A 23,573-nucleotide genomic window follows, 5' to 3' on the forward strand; every position below is an offset into this window, starting at 1 on the left:
CGGTCATTCGATGAGAAACACCGTGACGTACTTCCTCTATAATTCAGCTCGGGGCATCGACACCTAAACAACCCGAGCCTCCAGACAAAAACATCCTCTTGTTTACTTTTTTACAGCAGTAACAATTTCATCTGAACATCGTAACACTCGCAACACAACATGGTGAGTAGAATGATGTGTTAAGCACAGTATTGCGTTAATTACTGCGATAAACGACATCAGATGCTAAGGCTAGCTAGCCTCCATGTGGTTGTCTGAACCAAGCGAGTTTAAGTTGGCTACACCTTATGGAAAAATACTTTTTCTGCTCCTCTGTGATAGTAAGGCCGAGTAAAACTAGTTATTTATCCTGTTAACCGTGTCAAATGAGTCAACAAGTCGCAGGTATTAAAGATTTACTTTCTTATAAACCAATTGATATTTTCCTTGAAAAATATTTTACCCCGCTGATATTTTTCTCCTCTGAAATGTACTTTTTTAGCCCCTTTAAAATGTATAACTTTATTTAATCAAATTTAACCCAACAATTAAATGTGTCCAATTTTTAATTGTAATCTTTGTGAATTGAGAAAATGTTTTTGGTATTTCTTTTCCAGCCCCAGAACGAGCACATCGAGCTTCACCGCAAGCGCCATGGCTACCGCTTGGACTACCACGAGCGCAAGCGCAAGAGGGAGAGCCGTGAGGCTCACACTCGCTCGCACAAGGCCCGCAAGATGATCGGCCTCAAGGCCAAACTCTACCACAAGCAGAGGCATTCCGAGAAGATCCAGATGAAGAAGACGTGAGTAGCCCGCCCGTCTGGATTTCAACATCGGCCTGTTGGCGTGTTTATTTTTTTAAGTGTGCCACTTTTTTTCTCAGCATCAAAATGCACGAGCAGAGGAAGACCAAGCAGAAGGATGACGACAAGACCCCCAAGGGCGCCGTGCCCGCCTACCTGCTGGACCGCGAGGGCCAAACTAGAGCCAAGGTCCTCTCCAACATGATCAAGCAGAAGCGCAAAGAGAAGGCGGTGAGTCTCGTTAGCGCCGCCGTCGTCCTTTCTCGTCCTCGCCGTTTGCGCCTTTGACCCCGATGTCGTCTTTCAGGGCAAATGGGAGGTGCCGCTGCCCAAGGTGCGAGCACAGGGTGAGACAGAGGTGCTGAAAGTCATCCGGACAGGCAAACGGCAGAAGAAGGCCTGGAAGCGAATGGTGACCAAAGTTTGCTTCGTGGGTGATGGCTTCACGCGCAAACCCCCCAAATACGAGCGCTTCATCAGACCCATGGTGAGTCAAACAAACATTGGACTCAAATAGGAGGACCGTTACTTCAAAATCACATGGCTTAAGTTTATCGGGCATCCTCAATTCCGTACGTTTGCTAAGACTGTTTGGATGTGGCAGGGTCTGCGCTTCAAGAAGGCGCACGTGACGCATCCCGAGCTGAAGGCCACCTTCTGCCTTCCCATCCTGGGTGTGAAGAAGAACCCGTCGTCGCCACTCTACACCCAGCTGGGCGTCATCACCAAGGGCACCGTGGTGGAGGTCAACGTCAGCGAGCTGGGACTGGTCACGCAGGGAGGCAAAGTCGTGTGGGGTAAGCTCGGGCCGGACCATGTTGCCGCCATTTTAGGTTGATTGTTGGTTGGAAAGGTCTTTTGAGGCTTAATTAAAAAAAAAGACCAACTCACTGGTTTGGAGGTCATATCACAATGTTCTAATTGAAGTGTTTTGCCCCTCCCCAACCCTTTCAGGTAAATACGCGCAGGTGACCAACAACCCCGAGAACGACGGCTGCATCAACGCAGTCCTTCTGGTTTAATTAAGACTCTTTACTCACTCAAAACTAAAGACTGCCTGGTGAAGACATGTGCTGGGTGTGAGGACTTTCATTTAAGCAGATACCGGACACACAAGGAGGTGACTGGTGCCAACAGTTGATACCAATAAAGTTAAAGCAAACGCGTGAGTACAATTTCAAAGGGAGCGTCTCGTTTATTGTCCGTGATAGGCATGATGACATGACAGCTTCCAATATTGTGCTTTTTGTGTTTGCGTCCCTTCACAAGTACAATAAATACATCGCAAAGGTTTTCTCAAATCAGTGTTTATTATTCATCTTCCAAAATGCCTACCCCCACCTGCAGTTGAATTGATCAAGGATGCCCGGCCAGTGCACCCAAATGATCCAGTTCCAATTGATTCGTCCCAAAAAAATGTACTTACAAAAAATAAATTAGACATTTCTGGTCACCTACACTTAAAAAACAGACTTTTTTTTTAATGACAGTGGGAACATAGCATGTCCACTTTTGCTTGTTGTGTTGTGACATCTTCCCTCCCCCATGTTGAGCAGAAAAAACACAGTAGATAACTCATTTTTGGGAGAAATTTATAATAAAAAAAAAAAAAAACACCTGAATTAAGGCATCTGTTACTAAAACGTTTTTTAAAAATCACATGGTAAGAAAAAAATTCAAGATTCCCATTCACTCGAAAGGAAATCACTTTTTTTTTTTTTTAGTTCAGTGCATGCGACCCCGCTTCAGTTTCCCCCCGCTCGTCGGAAAGTTGGCGCGGCGTCGGTCCCGCCGCTATGTGTAGTATTCCCACTTGCTGTCGATAGTCTTGCAGCCCTTGACGGAAAACACACGCTCGGCTTTCGGGAAGTAGAGCAGGTCCGCCGCCACCTTGTCGGCCACCACGGCGTCGGGCTCCAGGCCCTGAGCCCTCATGGCAGCCACGGCGCACTGAACCACGTGCTTGTACTCCAGAGGCAGGAAGGGCACAAAGAAGTCCACCAGGTTCTTGTCGATCAGGCTCGTGTGCCACAGGCCGCCTATCGGAAGAGTTGTAGGGAAACTTTCTCGTTGTTTTGCCAAATGACAATGTGTCTGCACGTTTTGGTCCACTCACTTCTCTTGTTGTTGAAGACGGACAGCGCGAGCGAGTTCTCCACGTCCTTCAGCTCGATCTCCTCTCGACTTCTGCCCGCGTTCCAGAAATCTAACGTCGTCTGCACGATGCTCTCGCCGCCAGCGTTGCTGCGGCGCCAAAAGGGGAAGGAAAAAGTTGCCGTAAGCTGAAAGTTCTTTCCCCAAATCGATCTTGAGGTTTGCGGGTCTGACCTGAGAAAGATGAAGATGGCTTTGCGGTAGGAGACGCCGTCCACCTTGTCGTAGTAGTCCAAGTAGGGCTTGATGCTGTCGATCAGGCCCGGATGCATTTTGTCCATTTCGTCGAAGATGAACGTGGAATGAGCACAGCTGCTCACGTTGCCTCTGATCCACTGCTGCAGTTGAGTCTGCAGAACAAAATGGCAGGTAAAAAGACCAAACCTATTTCAAATATTTCTTCCCAATTTTGCTCATCCTACCTTGTAGGTGTCCATCTGGCCGGCGTGCGGAAAGTGGAGCTCGGCGGTAAAGATGTGCACAAATTTACTGTCCATGCCCTTTTTGTAGATGTTCTCCGCGATGAGCGCGCTGGCAAAGTTCTTGCCCGTGCCGGTCCAGCCGTGCAGAGACAGCACCAGCGGTTTCTTGGGGTTGGGGTTGTTCATGAAGCCGCTCACTGCCTTGGTGATGATGTGCGACGCCAGGTGCTGCCCAAACAGTTTGGTACTAAGGTCTTCCTCCAGACCTGCCCACACAATGCTCGTTTACATACAGGACAACTTCATGAAGTTAGAGAACTATGCGATTATATAAATCTTTTCCCAGTCTTGTATTGTTTTGTTTTGAGTTTTTGTAATATTTTAGGAGAATAGATCAAATATAAAGGTCATGCATAATAAAAGGTGAGTCTCACTTGTGGCGTTGAAGGCGATCCAATTTGAATTGCAGCTCTCGAGTAAATATTGATAAAGAGTTCGGCTCAACGCGGCGCCTATGCTGACCGCCACGGTGGTTGTAATTGGGTCAAAAGCAGCGGCCAGCACCGCTACAGTCGACAAAGCGTGCAGCCACAAATATGCGCGCCTGGCCTTCATCGTCGAACGCCGAATTTCAACACTTGGTCTGCTCGATAAACGGACATAGCGCTCAAAACAAAAGTGAAAAGCTTGCCATCTTGTCAGACACTTCCGCTTACGTCATCAATCCGCGACAAACCCCATAGGCCCCTCCCACTGTTTGTTTGTGTGTCAAGAAGAAGGACGTAAACAGTAAAACGAGCGAGTCATGTCTTTGTTCTTACCTGTTCTATTGAAGGCGATCCACTCGGGGCGGCAGCTCTCGTGGAAGTAGTAGAAAATGTTCTGGTAGCTGGCTAAAAAGCCCGTCAAAGCGGCCGCCATGCCCACTGCGATGCTGGTGCTGATAGGCTCGATTGCCGCCGAGCTGGCCGAGTACAGCAACAATAGCGGCGGCAACGACAAAACGAGCCGGCGCCACATGACGGACGACTTCCACTTGTTGCAAGTTCACATCCACCAGTGGTTAAAACTCCGGAGAAGCTTTTCGGGTAAATACGTCATTCGTACGCACCGGGAGTCTTGCTTTTTTTTTTCTTCCCGGAAATAGTTTTCGTGACGTCACACGCGGACTCAAAGTTTTCCAGTGTTTCTCAGTTTTCCAGGTTTCATAATCGTTCCTGAATGCATATGTAATAATGTCAGAGCTTGTCTTGATTTTACTGAAGAATCTTAAGATTTTTTTAAATATTGAAGACGCGCGTAATTGGCCTGACCCAAGCAATGCGCGCAATGTATATTTGAATGAATTGAAAGACTTTTTATATGCAGAAGAATGATAATGTTGCTTATGCGTTACGTTAAATCCAAACAGGGATGTGTAATTCAGTGTGTGTATTAAGTATTTTATTGAAGACAATGAGGCCATAAAAAGTAGTGATGCGAAAAGTTGTTAAGCCCACTGGGGGGTGTCATTCAATGAAACATCTGCCTTGGTTCGTGGGTGGGTGGGTGTGTCCTTAGGGCGAGGGGGGGTGGGTGTGTCCTTAGGGCGAGGGGGGGGGGGGGGTGCTCCTCCTCCTCCTCCTCTCTCACTGCACCCCCGCCGTCCTTCCCGCTTTCCTTTCAAGCCCCACTTCACGTGAAAACATCTGCGAGGAGACTTTTAACATTTGCATTATTTGCTGCAACAGGACGACTTAAGAAGCCCACTCAGCGGGACCCCAACCGCCCACCATCGTGCACGCGCACCTCCACAGCAGCTGTCATTGAGTCCAGGCGGGAGCGCGCGCGAGCGAGCGAGCATCGATCGAGAATCCATCCGCAGGCTCAAGATGAGACGTTGACCACAAGAGCAAGAAAAGAGGCTTTTGGGGGCTGGATTGCTCCCGGTAATAACAACCATTATCATCGTAACAATAAGACCCAGCAGCCGCGTCGTGGATTAATTCCGAGGACATCGTCCCGAAACCATGAGCTGGGGCTCAGAGCTATGGGTAAGTCTCGCTTTGATTATCATCATTACTGCTACTATGTCTTTTTCCCCCCGCCCAGTGTTTGTTGTGAACCTGGTGATATAACGTTAAAAAAACAGTATCATTAGCCTGGCTAGCTCCCAATAAAACGCATCTGAGCTAATTTCCTTTAGCATAGCTAGCTGCCTTAGATCGTTTTGATCTTCTTTGCTTTATTTGTTGACGTCATCCTTCGTTATATTGCCTTCAAGTCGTCGTCCATTTTGGGCCGAGACATTAATTAGGTATTATTATAACAACCACCATGCGGTCCTGATGTAGATGTATCCATCTGCAAAAAGTCCAGCGGAGACATCACGTGCGTTACGTCATCTTTAATCATACACAATCACAACATAAAGGCTGTGTTAAACGTGTACAGTTCCAATTTTCCATCCAGTTTCAGGTATTGATTGATTGCAAACCGATTTTTTTTCTCTCCCCACCTGCATTGCCTGTTAAAGAATTTTTATGGCCTCCCCGCTGCTTCAGCGTTCAGTTCTGTTTATGCTCTCCATGGCAAATTCTGTTGTTGACAAAATCAAGGCCTGCTTCAGAGTCACAAGATTTCCCAAACGTGATAGTCCTTCAAAACGCAGAGTTTAGGAAAAATTGCCATTTTTCGAGCAGATATTATGATTTTCTTCCAATTAGCTTTGAGTTCAAAGATGACTTTGTACGGTAACATTCACAAACATAAAAGAAATTTGCATCATAGCATCAAAACATTCAAAGCAACACCGTCAATAATGCAAATGGGCTCTACTTCCTGACATCTTGCTTTCAAGGAACTAGAAGTGAGTTGAGCTTTAAGACAAAAGTAGTGCTTGGTACCCAATTGAGGCGCTTTGAAATCAACAAGCTAGCTGCATCTTCCACGATTGTTTGTGACCGTCAGACACTGCCGATGAATAATTACAAAGTGTTGACACGCCACCGGAGCGCTCCAGGTGGTTTTCAGGCTTTTCGACAGGTGCGCATTAAATACCTCCCAGCACATTCCCGTCTTGTTGTGTCACACCGGCAAGCCTTTCATTAGCTTCTTTTTGTCTTTTCTCGGACATTCGGGTCTCCATCGTGACAAGATGATAATAAGAGGTGGCGAGGATTGCGGCGTTCCTGGGCTTGTTGTGGAAAAGCTTAGCGGGCGGCCTGTCATTGCGGGATTCCTCGCGCACGGTGACAAGCGTTGGTATGCTTGCAAGTCGCTACACGGGATGTCACCCCCCCCCCCCCCCCCTCCATCCATGTTTTTCGATAAGCCTTGTCGTGATTTGCTTTGCAGGTGAGCCGGGGCCTTAAGTCAACTCCAAAATCCAATCTTTTGTTCCCTCCCAGGGAGCAGGAGGAGGCCTGGACATAGTTAAGTCCGTCCGGGATGTATTTTTCTAACTGGGGGACGCACGGGAGGGAAAGCGGAGCCAGTAATTCACCTGGTGCAAAGTTCAGAGAGAAAAGCCGCATTCTTTGCCTCGTCCCTCTGAAGTCCGTGTATTTTTTTTTTACGTTGGTACAACAAAGCCTGGAGCTACTTCTCAGACTTCCACACTGGCCTGAAATCTGGAAAACATTTCCTCCACTGTACTGAGCTTCTCGCCCAGACGGAATTGTATTACATCCAGATGTCGACGGCCGACACCTGTCGCGGCGATCCAAAAGCGGGCGCGTCAATACTCCACGTGTGGTTGTCATTGGAGACGGTGTTTACTTTTTTTCGCCTCGTCCGCTCAAATGAGAACAAACGGAAACGTCACGACGGCGACCGCGGCTTCCTGCAGAGCGCGAGCAGGATGTTGCCGTCGGCAGGTGCACTTGAGTAAGTCGGTCGAAAACATAGCTGAAAAGATTTCCGTGGTTTTGTACAGCTCACACGATTTGATTTTATGTGTCATTTTTGACAAGATGGTCGCTACCTCGTGATCAGGAAACGGACTAATCTTTCAGGAAGTGACGTCACCGTCAAGCAGGATTTCTCAATTTCCCGCAAGCACGCTTATGAAGCAACATAGAGGCTTTGCGGTTGGCGTTGCATCGAGAGATTGGTGTGATTGGTTAGAAGAAGAGAAAAATGGCCACCGAATGTACCCGCCTGTCAGAAACGGGCCTTCACTCACTGCCATAAAATTACGACAATCAACCCTGTAAATTGAGCAGATAGATAAAAAAAACAAAAAGCAGCTGAAGCAGCTGCAAAATCTTAATTCCAAATCCAGAGCTACTGTGACATCACATTTGTAGAATGTCGAGCTGGGCAACCGCTTAAAGCGTTGGGCGAGTGCGACGGAAAGGGATTTAGTTTGCTTTCTATCGTCAACCGTCGGCAAAAGTAGCTTCCGCTTGTGAACGTTATCAGTTCACCTTTCTCTGTTGACTCACCTTGAAAATGTCACTTCTCCAAAGAACTGGGAATTAGAGAGGAACTCTTTTTGATGCTTTGAAGAGCCCGTGAGTGTCGTGTCGTCTGGTTGTCACTCGGGCAATATGGAGAAGGTCGAAAGTCTCCTCAAACAGCAGCAGTCTAAGGTAAAGTGTCGATGGTCTTTCCTCGAATCAAGAATAACATTTATTCAACCTGAGCACATTTCGTATTTGGAGACAATCTGTTGTGTAAGCAGTAAAGAGCTTTGTTCCCGCGGAGGAACGAAAAACAGCTCAGCCGCAACAATGGCCGATGTGTACTTGAAGGCCAAGCGGCCTTTAATCCATCGAGCGAAGAGCGGCCGGCCACTCATTGGCCAGGTGCCGTAATCCGATAAATATCTGCTCATTTTAATTTTCTTACTCCTTGTTCGCCCTGCACACTTTTTTTTGCTCCTGACCAAAGATGGAGCGGCTCTCTCGGATCTTTTAAAATCGAACATTTTTTGGTTGCATCATGTTGCGCCGGAGTAGCGAGTTCTTTATCTTCCTGGACAGCCCTTCGGTGAAACCCGAGAAGGTCGGGCGAAAGCTGAGTCCTTACCAAGAGTACCTGCAGGTGCTTCTCCAGATGAAGATGACCAGCACCGTGAGTGAGCGCCAGGCAGCCAATCAGAAGTTCATCTTTGAATTCAAAAGATGACAACCGGGATTAATCCACAAGATATACTTGCAGGATTATTTATTGCTAATTGTTTTGGGGACGGCTCACGGGTTCCCGGAGCCAAGTTTGAGATTGATTGGAGGTAGAATCTGAAAGGAACCGGATGAGTCGTCGAGGCTTCCAGTTAGCGTGAGTCACGTTGCTTTCAAGCGGCTCTGCTTTTGCAGGCGTTGGTCATACGAGCGCAGTCTTGCGTTTCAGCCGTGGCTGAGGCGTCGACGCTATAAATAGCCGCGCGGCATGCAAACGGCCGCTCGTTTTAAGGTCAGCAAACAGCTGCTCCTTGCTCGAGGTCCTTCGCTTTAACTTAACCAACTGAACGGGAAAATTCCCAAAAGATGACTTTTTCGCAAGCGGCAGATTAAAATTGGTTTTAAAAAATATTCCTCCACATCAACTTCCTTTGGTTTTTCCCGATAGCTGTCGAATTTGGCCAAAGCTCCTCGTTCTGGCACTCGTGGCTGTTTCTCTCCGACCCTTGTTCCCCAGCGAGGAGGTTACTCGGGGCTACGGGAACATTATTCCACCCCGCTTCCTCGGACAAAGCGCCGTGTGTGTCGGCAGAGAGGGCTCGGCGTGTCCGCCAAATATTTGTCCGCGCTTGCGCTCGCCCACGGGCTGCTGCACTGAAGCGGCCGAGCAGAAATGTGAAGGCAGCCTTAATGGAGGAGATGTGGACAAGAGTTTTCCTCTTGATGATTGTCACTGTGCATTTTCAGCCAAGCTAGCGGGTGACGTGAGCGTCGCTAGCATGTTTACGCGGTTTCGTAGCATCGTCAGCAGATCTTGTCCTCACTGATGATCAAATCTTCTGCCATACTTTGTCTTCCTAATAATAGGCCCCGGGGCCCCACCCCCGCAGACCCAAAGACGCTGTCGGAACATCTGCTTTGCGTTGACGTAACAGGTATTCGTGAAAGGAGCAGATGAGAAAGTAAATCGGATCAATCATAACCTGGTTGGAGAAATGAGGCCAGTGTGCGGCCTGATTGCATCATATGTGATTGAGTCATTTGCGCTCTTTAAGGAGGAGCGCTCCTGCTATCTGGCTGGAGCAGATCAATATTCCCTGGGCAGCGTGCATTAGCCGCGATGAGGTGGCGCTACGCCACGTTTTTCGACGACGCCTAATCCCCGTCCTGTGGGTCATCGGGCTGATCCTTCAACAAGCGCCTATTTGTTTGCTTGCTGTCACATGGGCCTTGTGTACTTATATTTAGCTCGGGGCTCCTTTTGTTATCCCAGCTTGAGCTCTTTCCATTTCCCGAATAATAATAATAAAAAAAAAAAAACGTTTAGCTGCGCGCTTGTATTTGTTTTCCCTGATGGGCGACGACAATGGAGCGCATGGAGGCTGAAATATTTCTTTTTTTTTACTTTTCAAAATCACTAATACAAGGGAAAAAATATATGTATTTTTTTCTTTTTGGTGATTTTGAAAAGTTTCCCATGCAGTCAAATGGATAGTTTGGCTCAAAATGAGTCAAATTGGGGATTGTAACGTTTTTATTATTTTGGTTTAAAGGACAAAAAACATTGGTGAAGGCTTGCAGGGATGGGAGGTTCAAGGGCAACTCTCCCCCCTCAATTGTAATCCCTTTCCTGTGTAATCCCGCCCATCCCTCTTCCCTCCCTTCCTCCGTCCCTACCTCCCTTCTTCTCTTCCACTCCCTCGCTGACCTCCTCCGCCATCGCATCCGTTGCACCTTACGCCCGATGTAGCATTTGCGGCGCGTTAGGCATTTGACTCCCGAGAGCGGACTCGACTCTGCCCGACAATCGGGAAGAACTCCTTATCGGAACGGGTACGGTTCCCAAACGGATATGCTCCTGCGGACGGACGCCGTCTCGGATTAACCTGAGGTTTGGGTCTTCACCAGAGGAAAGCGGGAGATGATGGTGCCGTTGCAAAAAAGGGTAACTCCGGTTAGGCGCAAAGTTTCATTCGATATATTGTGTGTGTGTGTGTGTGTATTGATTAATCATGGGTTCTCAAATTTTAGATTCCCTCAGAGGTTTCAAAGGAGAGAGCGAAAAAACAACAATTGCATCAGGGCAGACGAAGTAAACAACGCGGAGCCGACCTCAATTTGCGCAGCGCTTTTCAAACGAGCCGACTTTTTTCAAGCGGCCTGCGGTTATCTGGTCCGCCGAGTGACTCCCGTGATGAGTGATTGCCCATTGAAGCGAGCAAACAAAAGCCGTGCGGAAACTCCCGTCTCACTCAAGGCGCTATCTTTTGTTCCCCACCTTCTGAGTGGTTGAGCGGTGAAGGCCATCTCATCCGACATCCGATGACTGTACATGGACACGTCGCGGCCAACTAATGTAGCGGTCGACGAGAGACAGACAGGATCTAAATCAAAGTTTACAAAAACGTGGTCTGTTAAAAAGGGCTTTAAAGCAATCTCGTTGACGCGAGATGTGCGGAAACGCTCTCACACACACGCACACTGCAGCGACTTCCTGTGTCACAAAACACACTTTCCTGCATCAGTCAGTCAACGTCGCCCGCAGGCTCGGGTCACGAATGTATCGAGCGGACGCTCCACATGTGGTAGATGACAGGATGGGGAGCTGCCAGAGCAACGCCAAGCTAACGTGTTTCTCTCCGCAAAAACATAGCGACAGTGTTGTGAGTACGCGGGTGGATTTTGTTTCTTCCGAGGCGTATTTTAAAATTTGCACACTTTCCCACAATGCAAGTGGAAAGCAAACACCGGTTGCTTATTGCTCGAGCAAATGTGTGATTGTGGTGGGAAATAACAAAAATAATAAACACGTATGCTAATGTTTAGCGTGTAGTTTGTAGGTTCCTCGTCCACCTACATTTGTTTGTGGGCCTCCAACATTGGCATCTAAATGCCAAATGTTTGTGATGTCCGTCTTTCCTGCAGGATCAATTTGACAACTTGGAGAAGCATACGCAGTGGGGGATCGACTTTCTGGAGAAGTACGCCAAATTTGTCAAGGAGAGGTCCGAGATCGAAATCAGCTATGCCAAACAAATTAGGTGAGTACTTGAGTGGGAGTTAATTTTTTATTTTTTTTTTAAATGACAAATTAACTTTGATATCTTAGAAGTGTAATAAATAAGAATTTTGGAAAGAGGAAATGAAATGGACGACTGTTGTGTGTTGTTGACTCGAAGTGAGAGAAAGGCATGATGTGTGTGTGGCGTGATGTGGGTTGTGAGGGCGGTGCTTGTGCGTTTCCATGGCGACATGTAGGTATCAGCCTTATGTATGCCCCCCTAGGTCTGACCCAGATTTGCGTTCCGCCAACCACAAGTGTCCAGCCCCCCACTAGGCGATGAGTGTATGAGCAGCCCGACATAGTGGGGGATTACAACACACACATATTAGTCATGTTTAAAGAGGACTGGCAATATTGTTTGATGATGGAATTGAATTACTTTATTTACTTCAAATAACAATGTTATGATTTTATTCTTTTTTTTTAATTAATCATTATTTTGGAAAAGATAATGTTTTCATTTTGTTGGGAAAAATTGTGACATAACTCTGTCTTCTTACATGAATATATGTGCACTTGCATATGAATATATTTTGCAGTTAAACCGTTAACAAGTATACAAAGCGATAATAAGGACTACAGCGTGCAGTATATCTGTTCCCTCCCATAGCAACCGCACACGCCGCACTAATCCACATCTAATCCTCTTCCAATTGTAGTGTTGTAAACATGCACAATGCTCCGGTCCAGCCTATACATTCCAGTCCACAGTGGCCCGGTGACAACCAGGACTAGTACCTTTTATTCTGACACGTTTCCTTAAGTAGCTCCACGCAATCGTAACATCTGGCCTGGAATGACTGAATGGCGACCTGGGTGCTAAAATTAGACAAGAAAGACGGGGGGGAGACTAGGATGGTTAAATCTGCCTAGCAACAGTGTAAGCGGGGCATCATCGGGGATAAGGGCACATTAAGCAGGATGAAGAGCAGCTATGTGGAGAGCTCGCCCCTTCCAATATTTATTATTGATACATATTCTCCCCTCCCTTAAGTGGTAACGTCCATTCCATTATCCTCGTTAGGCCACGTAGCATTCCCGTCTCGTGCCGCTCAGCCCGACTCGCAACAAGGGCGCTTCTGAGAAGCCAGTGTGTTTGTTTCTGGTGACCGGTTCCGCGTTTGACCTCCCCCGGGCGGATGATTTATGACCCGACGAGGAGGATGGAGATGTCGTAGCCGAGGCGCTCTGACAGCTCCGCGAGGCCCGTGTCACAATACCCGTCATGTCTGGAAACTGCCGCATTGTAATGTTCGGAGGTCTGGAAATACTCAAAATAATTCACATAAAATGACTTTTTGGCTCTCACAGGAATTTATCCAAGAAGTACCAACCGAAGAAAAACTCGCGGGAAGAGGAGGAGAGCAAGTAAGAGGCGCACGGTGAACGCCGTCCATCACTCTTTTGAAACGACACGTCACCCGCTGCGCCCGCCGTGGCTTTAGGTACACGTTCTGCAAGGCCTTCCTGACCACGATCAACGAGCTCAACGACTACGCCGGGCAGCACGAGGTGATCGCCGAGAACTTGACGTCGCAGATCATCACCGAGCTCTCGCGCTACCTGCAGGATCTCAAGACCGAGAGGAAGTCGGTGAGTCGTCTCGCCCGTTTTTTTTTTTTTTTTTTATGGCAAAAATGCAGCAGATTTGCACGTAGCCAAAAAGTCTTGAAAAGTGAAAGCAGAGGGAATGAATTTCACTCACCCCGCCCGCGCTGACGTCGCGCTCGAGTAAATATAGCTTCGCCCAGAAGCTGGCCCGACGTCACCGACGTTCGGCTAAACGTGATGCGCAAAGGAGTTGCTGACCTGCAGCTTGTTAGTCATCGCTAACGTGTCTACGCTTATTAAGCGAAATGTGACCGGCTGGAAAATGTTTTTTTAAAAAACTGGTATCACGGAAGCCTCCAGCTGAGGGAACTGGAGTGGGAAAAAAAGTCAAAGCAGAGGCTCTTTTTCAAAGCAACACTGACCCCCTTTTTTTTTTTTTAAGTGCATGTTGACATGTTGCCCGGGGTCACGGCTAGCCATCACTTTTTATTTGACACTTTGTTCATGTTGTTCCATAGCTGGGGGAGGGGGAGCAGGGCAGGCTTTTGTGAAGCCCCCTCCACCAATCATGTCCTTTTCCTGCTCTTTTGGCCAGATTGGAGTTGGAACGTTCTTCGTCCAGTGTCACTTGTGGGGATTTTCCCACAGCTCTTCTCTGCTTTGCTTCATTTAATTCCCCAATTGACGCCCTGACCTTCCTTTTTATAAATATAAATGCAGCAAAAAAGTAAAAAAAGTGTTTTAAAAGAAAACATTTTAAAGCGCCTGTTATGTTGCGGGTCAAGTTGACTTGTTTGACATCGCAAAAAAAAAAAAGAAAATGCTCATGTTATGTTTCGGTTCAATTTGAGACCTTCAAATTATTTGCTAAACTGCTATAAAATTCGAACCCGCCTCTTATGTTGTGGGTCAAATTGACCCTTTACATTCCTTTAGCAAATTAACAAAAACAATCTTAACCGTCCAGTCATGACACCGAAATGTTTCCAAACAAAAAAGGCTCTGAAATGTGGATCTTAAAAACACATTTTTAGACACGTATGCAGTATTGATTGGAACGAGCTAAACTCGAGATCCAAGCTCAACTTAAGTCTTGAACTTGTGTTTGTGATCTGATTGGACAGCGAGGCTTTTTTTCTTTGCGCAATACGAGTGTTCTGAGGAGCCATTCAAAGTTGTTGAGTCAGCAAACAGGCCGCTGATCTCAGGCTCATCTCCATTAACTACTTTAACGCTACTCGGCGCTTTATCCCTTGCCCTCAACCAGTTGGAACCAGTTCGAAAGATGACATCTTACTCGGGCCTCACGTAGGAAGTACGCATTGAGTCAAAAGTCATCTGAAAACCACAACGCGTGTATGGAAGACATCTTTGGGCCGGTTCTGGGGAAGCTGCAAAAAGAGGCCGCTGACGCAACCCCACACAGACTAAGAACAGCAATATCGTCCAGAGAGCATATCGAGCAAGTTAAGACGAGATTCAGTCAAAAACTAGCAAGACAGCTGAAGCGTAAACCCATATGAGCCCAAGGTGCCCAATGTGAGACAGAGTCAAGATCCAAGACTAGCTGGCCTTTTTTGAGTCACCCTCGTTTCTTCGTTGATTTGTGGCTGTTTACACAGATTATTGTGCGTGCAGCCAACCGGGCCTGTGTGTGTGTGTGTGTGTGTGTGTGTGGAGGGGGTGCATTCCTGTGAAGCACGTCACGGATCACTTATCAGTCTTGTTAGAAAATTCAGATGTGTACTATTTCTAATTAATAGCCCCTTTTTCTATTTAAGTTTGGACATGACAGAGTGTTCTGTTTTTTACCCCCTGACACATGCGTAAAACATTTCTTTGTTGGACGCAGAGCAAAAAGAAAAATCAAGGCCAAGGCTCATTGGCATTCCCGCACGCCTCCTCGGCTGCCGTCCGATAACCTGAAAGCCGCTTGGATCCCTTTGTGGAAAAAGTACCGGCTTTGTCTTGCCACGAGGCTTCGGGTCGTCTTGGAAGCCAACCGGATGTCGAATATTTTCCACAAGCGTCGTAACGGGGAAACATTGGCTCGTGGGAATGAAGTCGTCTTCTCGTGCTGTTGGAAGTGTGAAGGCCTCGCGGCTGAAAACAAAAAAGACACATGACGGGACCCCTGGGGCTTGGCCATGCATTGGAGTACTTCCTCTGAAACATTCAAGCGCTTCCTTATTTTAACCAGCTTCCCTTCAAACTCGGTGTAAAGGGAAGTGTGACTATTGTTGTGGTAAATTGGCCGTGTCAATGCAGCAGATTTCGCCAAACAATCTCAAAACGTTCACCAAATATTATCATTTGTCGCCGTCATCGACATCTTCTTCTTCTGGTCTTCCAACAGCACTTCCACGATGGCCGCAAAGCGCAGCAGCACATCGAGAGCTCGTGGAAACAGCTCGAGTCGGTGAGTGACGTCAAGCCCACATTTCGAGTTTGCTTTTAATTAAAGACCAGCGTTGCGATGACGACCGACAACACGCACAAATAATGGTCGTTGACCAAAAATGGTCACGACTCCAACTTTGAATGAGTAGCAAATGTCGTCTGTCCAGAGTGCGGCCGTGTCTCATCTATTTGTTTTAGTGGAGGTCTTATCTGTGCCTCCCCATCCCCCTCCCTACAATGAGCACGAGTTGCGTTCAATGATTCCTTTGTGAGGCTGATAGGCCGACAAACTGGCGATTGTTGCTCGGGAGGGCCGTCGACGCCGGCTCGCACCGCTGCTTATTTTTGCGCCCGTAAAACGCCGCTATGAACGTAGGTCTAACCTCGTCGTGCCATAACACGACCCGTGTTGCGTAGAAAAAAACTTGACGTGACGCATTGCAGATACTCATTAGCATGCGTGGTCAAAAGGTCGCTTTGGCGCCGCATTGACATTTTGAATCGTCACAAAAATGCTGATTCCAGTCATTGCTAGAATAAAATATTAATTACAGAAAAGACATCACCAATGACAATTTTGTTTCCAGTGCAAAAGGAAGTTTGAGCGGGATTGCAAAGAGGCCGACAAAGCGCAGCAGTACTTTGACAAGATGGACGCCGACATCAACGTGACAAAGGCCGACGTGGAAAAGGTACGTCGACCGCCGGCCTCCTTCCCGCCTTCGACTTGCCACTTCCTGTTTTGACATCCAATCCAAAGAGTCCTCCGACTCGCCTGCGCGGCTCAGGAGTTGACACAATTGGGAGCCGATTATTATGCAAATACGGGCCGGCGAATAAATAGCCTTTCTGCTCAATGGACACAAACAGCTCAGAACCCCGGAGCGAGCGAGCGGGCGGGCGGGCGGGCTTGGCCAAACAAGAGCCGCGTTGTCTGCTGTCCGCAGTGGAGGCGTTTACGCAAGCCTCGCGCATCGCACATCATTAGTTAGCCCACGCCGTGACGACAATAACATCATATGAGTTGTCCAGAAAATGCTGAGTCACCGCTTCTCAACCTGGGGGTCCCGGGCTCTAACCTTTGCAAAATCATCCTCTTGGTCTTTGAGATCTCATCTCTCTATGGCAGCCAGTCAGAACCATTCCACCACACTTCATCACCATTAAGTCGTCTTGTGACTTTTTTTTGTTTGTTCTTGGCTTTGACTCAAGCACTGGATGTGCAGAACACACACACACGCATACGCGCGTGGCGGGCGGCTTTGCTGCACGCGTGCTATTGTTTTGACAAGTTAGGTGCCCGTGACTGTTCCCGTCATTAACGTGTCATGTTGTCAGTTGTGTTTTTTTACGCCGCGGACGTGCCAAAACCTCAAATGGTTCCCTGGCCTATAATTTGAGGTTTAGACTCGCATCCCAGATCAGCCCCGAGGCTGTTTTTTGTTTCCTTCCTGCTGTGGAAAGGCCTAACCATCTTTCTTTTGTGTTTATGTGTTTGTATATTACTTTTTTGGAATGGCTGGCCTTGAAGCGAAGTTCCCTCAAGGTAGGTGCGGTGGGCGCCAGGCAGTTCCTTGTGTGTCTGGACGTCCGTGGCTTGCCGCACTTTGTCGTTATTATTATTATTTTCTTTTTACCTGTGCAAACAATGAGGGTGATTTTGAAATCTGTCATATGTGACACGTCGGCTGTCAGGAAGTGGTGATTTGGTCTCCGTGGCGACACTTCGGTGTTGTGCAAGCGCACTTTGCATGCTCACACATGCACTTTTTTTTTTTTCTTTTCAACGTTCATCTAGCCGTATCCACCTTCGCTCTGCGTAGGTTGTAACTTCCACACTTGGGAATTGGGAGCGGATGTGCCTCCCCTGCTGGAATCTATGACGTCGGCTGTTGCTTATCCGTCCGTCAGTGTGTGTGTGTGTGTGTGTGTCTGTAAAATTTCAAAAGGAAAAATGCATGGCACTCAAACACGGCTAGCTCAACTCAGATTTCCCCCATATGGAACCCCCCCTTATTCGACATTCAACACTTTTCGTACGTCAAAGCGCGATGAGGAGTTTGGCAAGTGATGTCGGGTTTGTGTTGCGCGGTTGAAGCGGACATGCTTAGCAAGTTTAGCTGCTCACACACACACTGAGATAATCTCATCTCCATCTGCTGCGATCTGGAATAAATCTGCTCCTGCTGCACTTGATCATCATGAATGTCAAATTAGCCAAATTAACTTCAAATCCCACCGGACCAAGATTACACAGACGGCCCACAAAGAAAAAAAAAAAAAAAGATTTATTGTGATGTGGAGGCAAGAGTGGCAATGGAGCTTTGCTTCTTTTCTTTTTTTTAATGGGGGGAGGTCCAACTGAGTTTTTTTTTTTTATCTATAATAATTTATAAAATAATAGAATAGTTTCTGCAAATCTGAAATTCTTCTGAGATTAAGTAAAGTCTGCATGTGCTTGTATGTACACACAATAACATAGCAATTCATGTTTCTGTGCTCCAGCTGTGTGTTGATAGCTGTCGTAGCAACACACATATATATATTTAAAAAAAAAAATTTTTTTGTTCAGGCGCGGCAGCAAGCTCAGGTCAGGCACCAGATGGCGGCCGACAGCAAGAGCGATTACTCGTCCTACCTGCACAAGTTCAACCAGGAGCAGAACGAACACTATTACACCGTCATACCCAACATCTTCCAGGTACCGAAGAAATTCCTCTTTTTGTTTTTTGAAATAGCTCCAACTCTGCTTTTTTGGCTCGACAGAAACTCCAAGACATGGAGGAGAAGCGCATTGAGAGGTTAGGAGCGTGCATGAGGACTTTCGCCGACGTGGACCGGCAGGTCATCCCCATCGTGGGAAAGTGTCTGGACGGCATGAGCAAGGCGGCCGAGGCCATCGAGGCCAAAACGGTGAGCCGACAAAAAAAAAAAAAAGTCGGCGAGTCATATGCCGGCTGCGTGAAGAAAAGGTTTCCCGAGGGAGATTTCATGCTGCCGCCTGGCACGGCGCCAGCCTGTCATGTGCTTTCAATTGGCCGCCACTTTTGATTTTCAGAACCAACCAAATGGGCTTGACCTGAATGGCGCGTCGGGCTGATTCATGTTTCCCCTTCCCGCAACTGGTTGTTTTCGTCACGCTCGACACATTGAGCCAGTTGTGCCCTATTCTTCTCTGGCTCTTATCGGCCCGGCTGTAAACACGCCGCTTGGGCATCTGTTGACTCCGCCGATTAGTTGGAGAATCGCAGGAAGCAGACAGCGCCGCGTTAAGATACACTTTGACAGATGAGCCCGGCCGGGGACAAATGTTTGGTCACTTGGATATCTCATGCAAAATGAATTTTTCTCATCAAAAGGTGTGTTTTCGCAGGACTCCAAGCAGGTGGTGGAGTCGTACAAGTCCGGCTTTGAGCCGCCGGGGGACGTGGAGTTCGAGGACTACGAGCAGGCCATGAAGAGGGCGGTGTCGGAAAGCAGCTTGAACAACTCTCGGGGGGAGGTCCGCGAGAGGCCCACCGGCAAAAGCAAAGGCAAACTCTGGCCTTTCATCAAGAACAAAAACAAGGTAGCACGCACGCACCCAGCAGAAACTGTACGGCGCTGTCTCCCGCCGTGTTTTGATGCTGCTTTATAATCCCCCCCCCGTCCCTCCCCGCCCACACACACACCGACGTGGAGCGGCCGTCCCGTCTGTAACACACACTAATGCATTTCCCGCCACTCTGTAATCATTGACCCGCCACCGCCTCACTCTTGTTTTCCACCGACTGACTCGCTGGCTGTCCACTTAGAGCAGTGATACCTGATTTCTGACTTGCGGGCTGTTCGTTTTTTTTTTTTTTTATTCCCTCTCGAGGCTTTCTTGTCACTTTTGGGTGCTTGACTCCGATTTTTAGAATGAGTGTGGTGTGTATGACAGTCTTGTTTAAAAAAAGAAGGCATATCTCAGGTTGTACTTTTTATTCTAGCTGTCCTAGCGCCAAATCATTGGACTTTTTCTTTTTAAAATGTTTGAATGAAATCGTATTAAAGTGTTTGGAATGGCGGGGGCTTACTGCACGAGCACAAAAGCATCAGAATGGCCGTTTATTTTTTAATTTAAATACTGCGCTACCTGATAGTGTTTGGCTTTACTTTCTGGGAATGACATCATCACAGCTCACAGCATGACTTTTGCCAGACTTGCTCAAAATGGCCGCCTGCATGCGCTCGGGCTGCTTGCTTTAACGCTGTGTCTTCTTTTGCGTTTTTTTTTTCTTTCTTCTTCTCACACGATGACCCCCTCATGTTGTGTTGGATTTCATTTTTTGGATGGTGTCCTCCAGGAGGCTTATTGATCTTTGTGTTCCCTCCTTTTCCTTCCGTTGGGATTCTGGCCCCCCTTTTCTTCTTCTATGTTTTTCTTACCGGTAGTTTATGTCCCTGTTAACGTCCCCCCGGCAGCCCCCGCCCGCCCCCCCGGCCTCCTCCCCGCCCTCACCCTCTGCCGACTCCCAATCTCCCAAGCAGCACAAGGAGCCCCTCTCGCACCGCCTCAACGACTTCATGGCCTCCAAGCCCAAAATGCACTGCCTGCGGAGCCTGAGGCGAGGGGTAAGTGTGTGCGTGCCAGTGCCAGCGCGCGTGCGTGCGTGCGTGCGCCAAGCTTCGTGCATGCTTTTGCGTGTCTCCGCACCTGAGCAAGCGAGCGCTTCGCCTTCGCCACTGTATGGGCCCACAAAGCATCAGCAGCCACAAATGCAATTTTTTTAATTAGCCTAATATTCAAAGCATTTGTTATTTGAAGTACGGCATGCATTTTATCATTATTCTTCTCTTAATGAAGTGAGCTTTTTTGACTCATACAGTGCGGGCGGGCTCCAGGTCCTTTTTTTTAACCTGCTTCCCGTTCCCATCAATCAGTGATGGCTGTCTGCCGTGTCTTCTTCATCTTGTGTCGTCTTTCTCATAACTCCTCACGACACGCCAACCCCGCCCCGTCCTAGCCACGCATTTTGGTTCTTGCTGGAGGCAGATTGTTCATCGTCATCTGCGACAGATTCACCTTTGTCACGTTTTTGAGCTTGGTCTGAAACGCTTGAAGATGGCCACCCGAATAGGAAAGTAGTAACTGGTCCAGGAAAGCATCTTGGCGATTCATCTCGGCTAAGACAAGCTTTGTATGCAAGCTAAGTTTAGCCTGGGTTCTTAGGGAGACATTTTGAGTGATGTGACACATGGGTGACGCTAAACAGGAGAAGGTTTTGAGTCATCCAAACGGTGCAGTCCGCTTCACAAAGGTCATGTTTTGACCAATCTGTCAACCCGTTTATCGCTTTCCCCAATTTGATCGCAGTTTGTTTTTCAAAAGAGCCAGCCCGTTATTCTTTGAATAGGCGTCAATGTGACATTTGAATGGCACAATGCAAAGCGTCGAGGAAACCATTCAAGTCTGGCAGAAAAGAAGAAAAAAAGGAAGTGAGGGTTTTTTTTTTCGAGCCGGAAGCTTTTGAAAAGTAGGAAGGGCCGCGACGGTTCTTTGAAAGCGCGATAACCGACGCGGCGGCGCTCATTTTGAGCATTCAGATGGAGATGATTGAAATGAAGACTGCTCGTTTTCACCACGTGTCTTTTCAGAGTCAGCACTTCAACTTTTCTATGTTTCGTGTCGATCCATGTTTGTCCGTTACAAACTTTAGGGATGATACTTTGTCAATTCCACCCCCACTGGCACACAAAATGAATAACCGGGGGATCTGTCGAAGAGCTACTGTCAAGAGGATACAAAGTAAATACTGGGCCAGTATCGCAGATACTTTATTTGAATGATTACACTTGCTCCATATTGCTAAATTGTAACGATTGTCTCGTTGAGATTATTCATTCGTTAAAACATCAGTAGCGGTCAAACACTGAACTCTCTCAAAACCGTTTGATTATTACATTATTCATCAAATTGCCAGATTCGAATGAATTTTCATGATCAAATAGCATTTTTCTTGTTCCCTTTCGGATTTTAACTTTTTTTAAACACAGATTTTATGTAAATAGAAATACCCAGTAGACGCATACCAGGTACCAGACGTGACTTTGGCGCCCTCTTGTGGTATTATGGAAGTGGCACCTTTTCTAGTAAATCACTGGCGCTTGTTCCCCCAGAAATAAAGTGCCAATTTGCACACCCACAAAAAGTATCGCCGTGCATTGTTCACTACTACGTGTGGAGCGGTTGTGCCAGTGAGGGTGTTGTGTACAGCATAAGAATTTTTTTTTTTTTTTGGAATACCTGTTGGAGCGTTTTTATGAGCAATAGATATCCTTCTCCAAATTAAGGTCCATGTATTAGTAATCTCTGCAAATTTGCTCAAAGACTGAGCGAGTACATGGACCTTAAGATACTAAGTGCTGCAATAGCTTTGCATAGACTACAATTGAAGTGTGTGAGTTGACGTGTGTTCTCTCCGACAACCTCACCGAGCACCTCCGCAGCCGCAGCAGCAGCAACAATCGCCGCTGCCGCCGCCGCGCTCGCTCGTTTGTCACAAAGAGCTCATGAAGAGGACTCTGGGCCGGCCCACGTACGCTTTCGAAGCCCGGCAGTACGTCGTAAGTTCAGCCTCATCGAGGAAGCCTCCCCCCCGAGCTGTTTTTGGGTCCGTTGATCCGGGACGATGACCTCCATCGGCTCATCCCACGCATCACATCACATTAGGGGGCCTTGTAATTGAGCCCTGCTGCCTCCCGCAATGTTTTATATCTGTCTGTCTGTCTGACTGACTGCTTCAAGGCATTGTTAAGGTGGCCAGAATGGATGGTAGCGTCATCATGCAGCGAAATTGCCTCAGATGGTCACTGAGCTGAAGTTGCATGACACTTTTTGAAGTTTTATTGTTTGGGGACTTAAGTGCTTCCGAGTCGCAGCAGCTTTTATTGAGCTACAAAATGGCGGGTGTGTGAATGGATCGGAGGATGTGAACGGCGTCTACAGTATATCTCGTTGGTACTGAGACAGTGTCCATCATCTGCCTCCTTGTTTGAGATCCGCTTGCGTGCTTGTAGCGCCCTCTGCTGTCCAGCGTGTGTCATGGCAGCAGGACGTAGCGGGAGGGGGCCCATTTTCATGCACTTCTCCTTACCCCACTTCCCTTTAAACTCCTCATTCTTCATCTTTTAGCACAGGGGTTCTCAAACATTTTGTCATTCATGGGAGATATTTTTTGCAGGATTACATTTAAGTACCACGTATAGCCCTCGTTTAAAAGTTGTCCTAGTTTGTGGGGGACTACTAATGTGACAAGTCAATTCTTTTTTTTTTCTCCAAGAAATAAATCATCAAAAAAAAAGATTTAAAAAATAATATTTATTAGAATTATTTTTATATGTATGGCTCTATTCCCACGGGTGACTTTGAGAACCGCTGTCAGACGTGCAACAATTGTTTTTGAAAAGCCACAATGTCCCTCTTTATTTCCCCCTTGACGTTGATTGTGTTGTTTCTCTCTTTCCCGCCTCCCCTGGCCCCTTTATTTGCTCCCCCGCCATGAAGCTTTCTCTCAAGCTGGTAAGCATGACCGTGTAACCGCATCACCGCCATCATCCTCGCAGCATGACGCATGCCCACCCAGTAACACGTGTATCTGTCAATAACGCAAGTTGTCGTGCTTTGTTGTTCCATCGGATCTGCTGTGACCTCACGACGGGTCTTGTTTGATTTCTGTTGAATTGTTTTTTTATACCACGGCTTTGTTGTGTCCCCCCCCCCTCATCCCTCCCTCCCTCCCTCATCCCCTGCTCTTTGGTGCAGCTCACACTCAATTCCCACGTCCGGAATCTCATTGAGGTGATCATGTTTTACTGTCGCCGTTTGTAGCCGCCCTCCTATACTAACTTTGGAGTCGCGGCCGTCCATCGGTGCATGATCGTTGTGAAAGACTTGAGTGATGTCATCGTCACAGGTGCTGGCGTTTGATTGGTCGATCGCTTTGGTTGAAAACTTTGATTTGCACACCTTCCCAATTCTGCCAATCGGGTGTCCGATTATAAGAACAAGAAATGAATAATGATTGTCCCTCCCCCCCCAAAAAGTCCCATCACTATTATTTAGTTAATTA

General features: G+C 47.5%; 3 protein-coding genes across 30 annotated transcripts in view; 2 read left to right on the forward strand and 1 right to left on the reverse strand.

The window, feature by feature from the left end:
• Positions 1-2,085, forward strand: nsa2 (NSA2 ribosome biogenesis homolog (S. cerevisiae)). The gene is made up of 6 exons (XM_061293091.1): positions 1-162; positions 597-784; positions 865-1,015; positions 1,092-1,271; positions 1,389-1,581; positions 1,739-2,085. The coding sequence occupies exons 1-6, from the start codon at positions 160-162 to the stop codon at positions 1,804-1,806; spliced, it is 783 nt and encodes a 260-aa protein (XP_061149075.1). The 5' UTR covers positions 1-159; the 3' UTR covers positions 1,807-2,085.
• Positions 2,076-4,380, reverse strand: tor1 (torsin family 1). Of its 2 annotated transcripts, none has more exons than XM_061293061.1 (5): positions 4,182-4,380; positions 3,361-3,626; positions 3,113-3,288; positions 2,901-3,028; positions 2,076-2,823 (listed from the first exon to the last, which is right to left on the reverse strand). In XM_061293061.1, exons 1-5 carry the CDS (start codon positions 4,378-4,380, stop codon positions 2,579-2,581), a joined length of 1,014 nt encoding a protein of 337 aa, XP_061149045.1. In that variant the 3' UTR covers positions 2,076-2,578. The 2 variants fall into 2 exon arrangements, with proteins under 2 accessions (XP_061149045.1, XP_061149046.1); XM_061293062.1 differs by lacking the exon at positions 4,182-4,380 and adding an exon at positions 3,795-4,084.
• The window catches only part of LOC133163255 (formin-binding protein 1), a 23,698-nt gene continuing 4,431 nt past the window's right edge, over positions 4,307-23,573 (forward strand). For 2 of the 27 annotated variants that reach the window (XM_061292983.1, XM_061292982.1), the window contains exons 1-13: positions 10,971-11,128; positions 11,391-11,506; positions 12,841-12,897; positions 12,975-13,122; positions 15,437-15,499; positions 16,068-16,172; positions 17,012-17,026; positions 18,053-18,181; positions 18,247-18,393; positions 18,854-19,048; positions 19,897-20,076; positions 23,009-23,023; positions 23,267-23,302. In XM_061292983.1, the coding sequence (XP_061148967.1) occupies positions 11,024-11,128; positions 11,391-11,506; positions 12,841-12,897; positions 12,975-13,122; positions 15,437-15,499; positions 16,068-16,172; positions 17,012-17,026; positions 18,053-18,181; positions 18,247-18,393; positions 18,854-19,048; positions 19,897-20,076; positions 23,009-23,023; positions 23,267-23,302 (1,311 nt within the window). In that variant the 5' untranslated portion in view covers positions 10,971-11,023. Of the gene's footprint in view, positions 4,449-4,983; positions 5,394-7,788; positions 7,935-10,158; positions 10,411-10,970; positions 11,129-11,390; positions 11,507-12,840; positions 12,898-12,974; positions 13,123-15,436; positions 15,500-16,067; positions 16,173-17,011; positions 17,027-18,052; positions 18,182-18,246; positions 18,394-18,853; positions 19,049-19,896; positions 20,077-23,008; positions 23,024-23,266; positions 23,303-23,573 lie in introns of those variants that run through there. The other 25 variants (XM_061292998.1, XM_061292996.1, XM_061292999.1 and 22 more) reach the window with 25 other exon arrangements.

This window comes from Syngnathus typhle, linkage group LG12 (genome assembly GCF_033458585.1).
Source record: "Syngnathus typhle isolate RoL2023-S1 ecotype Sweden linkage group LG12, RoL_Styp_1.0, whole genome shotgun sequence".
Classification (NCBI taxonomy): domain Eukaryota; kingdom Metazoa; phylum Chordata; class Actinopteri; order Syngnathiformes; family Syngnathidae; genus Syngnathus; species Syngnathus typhle.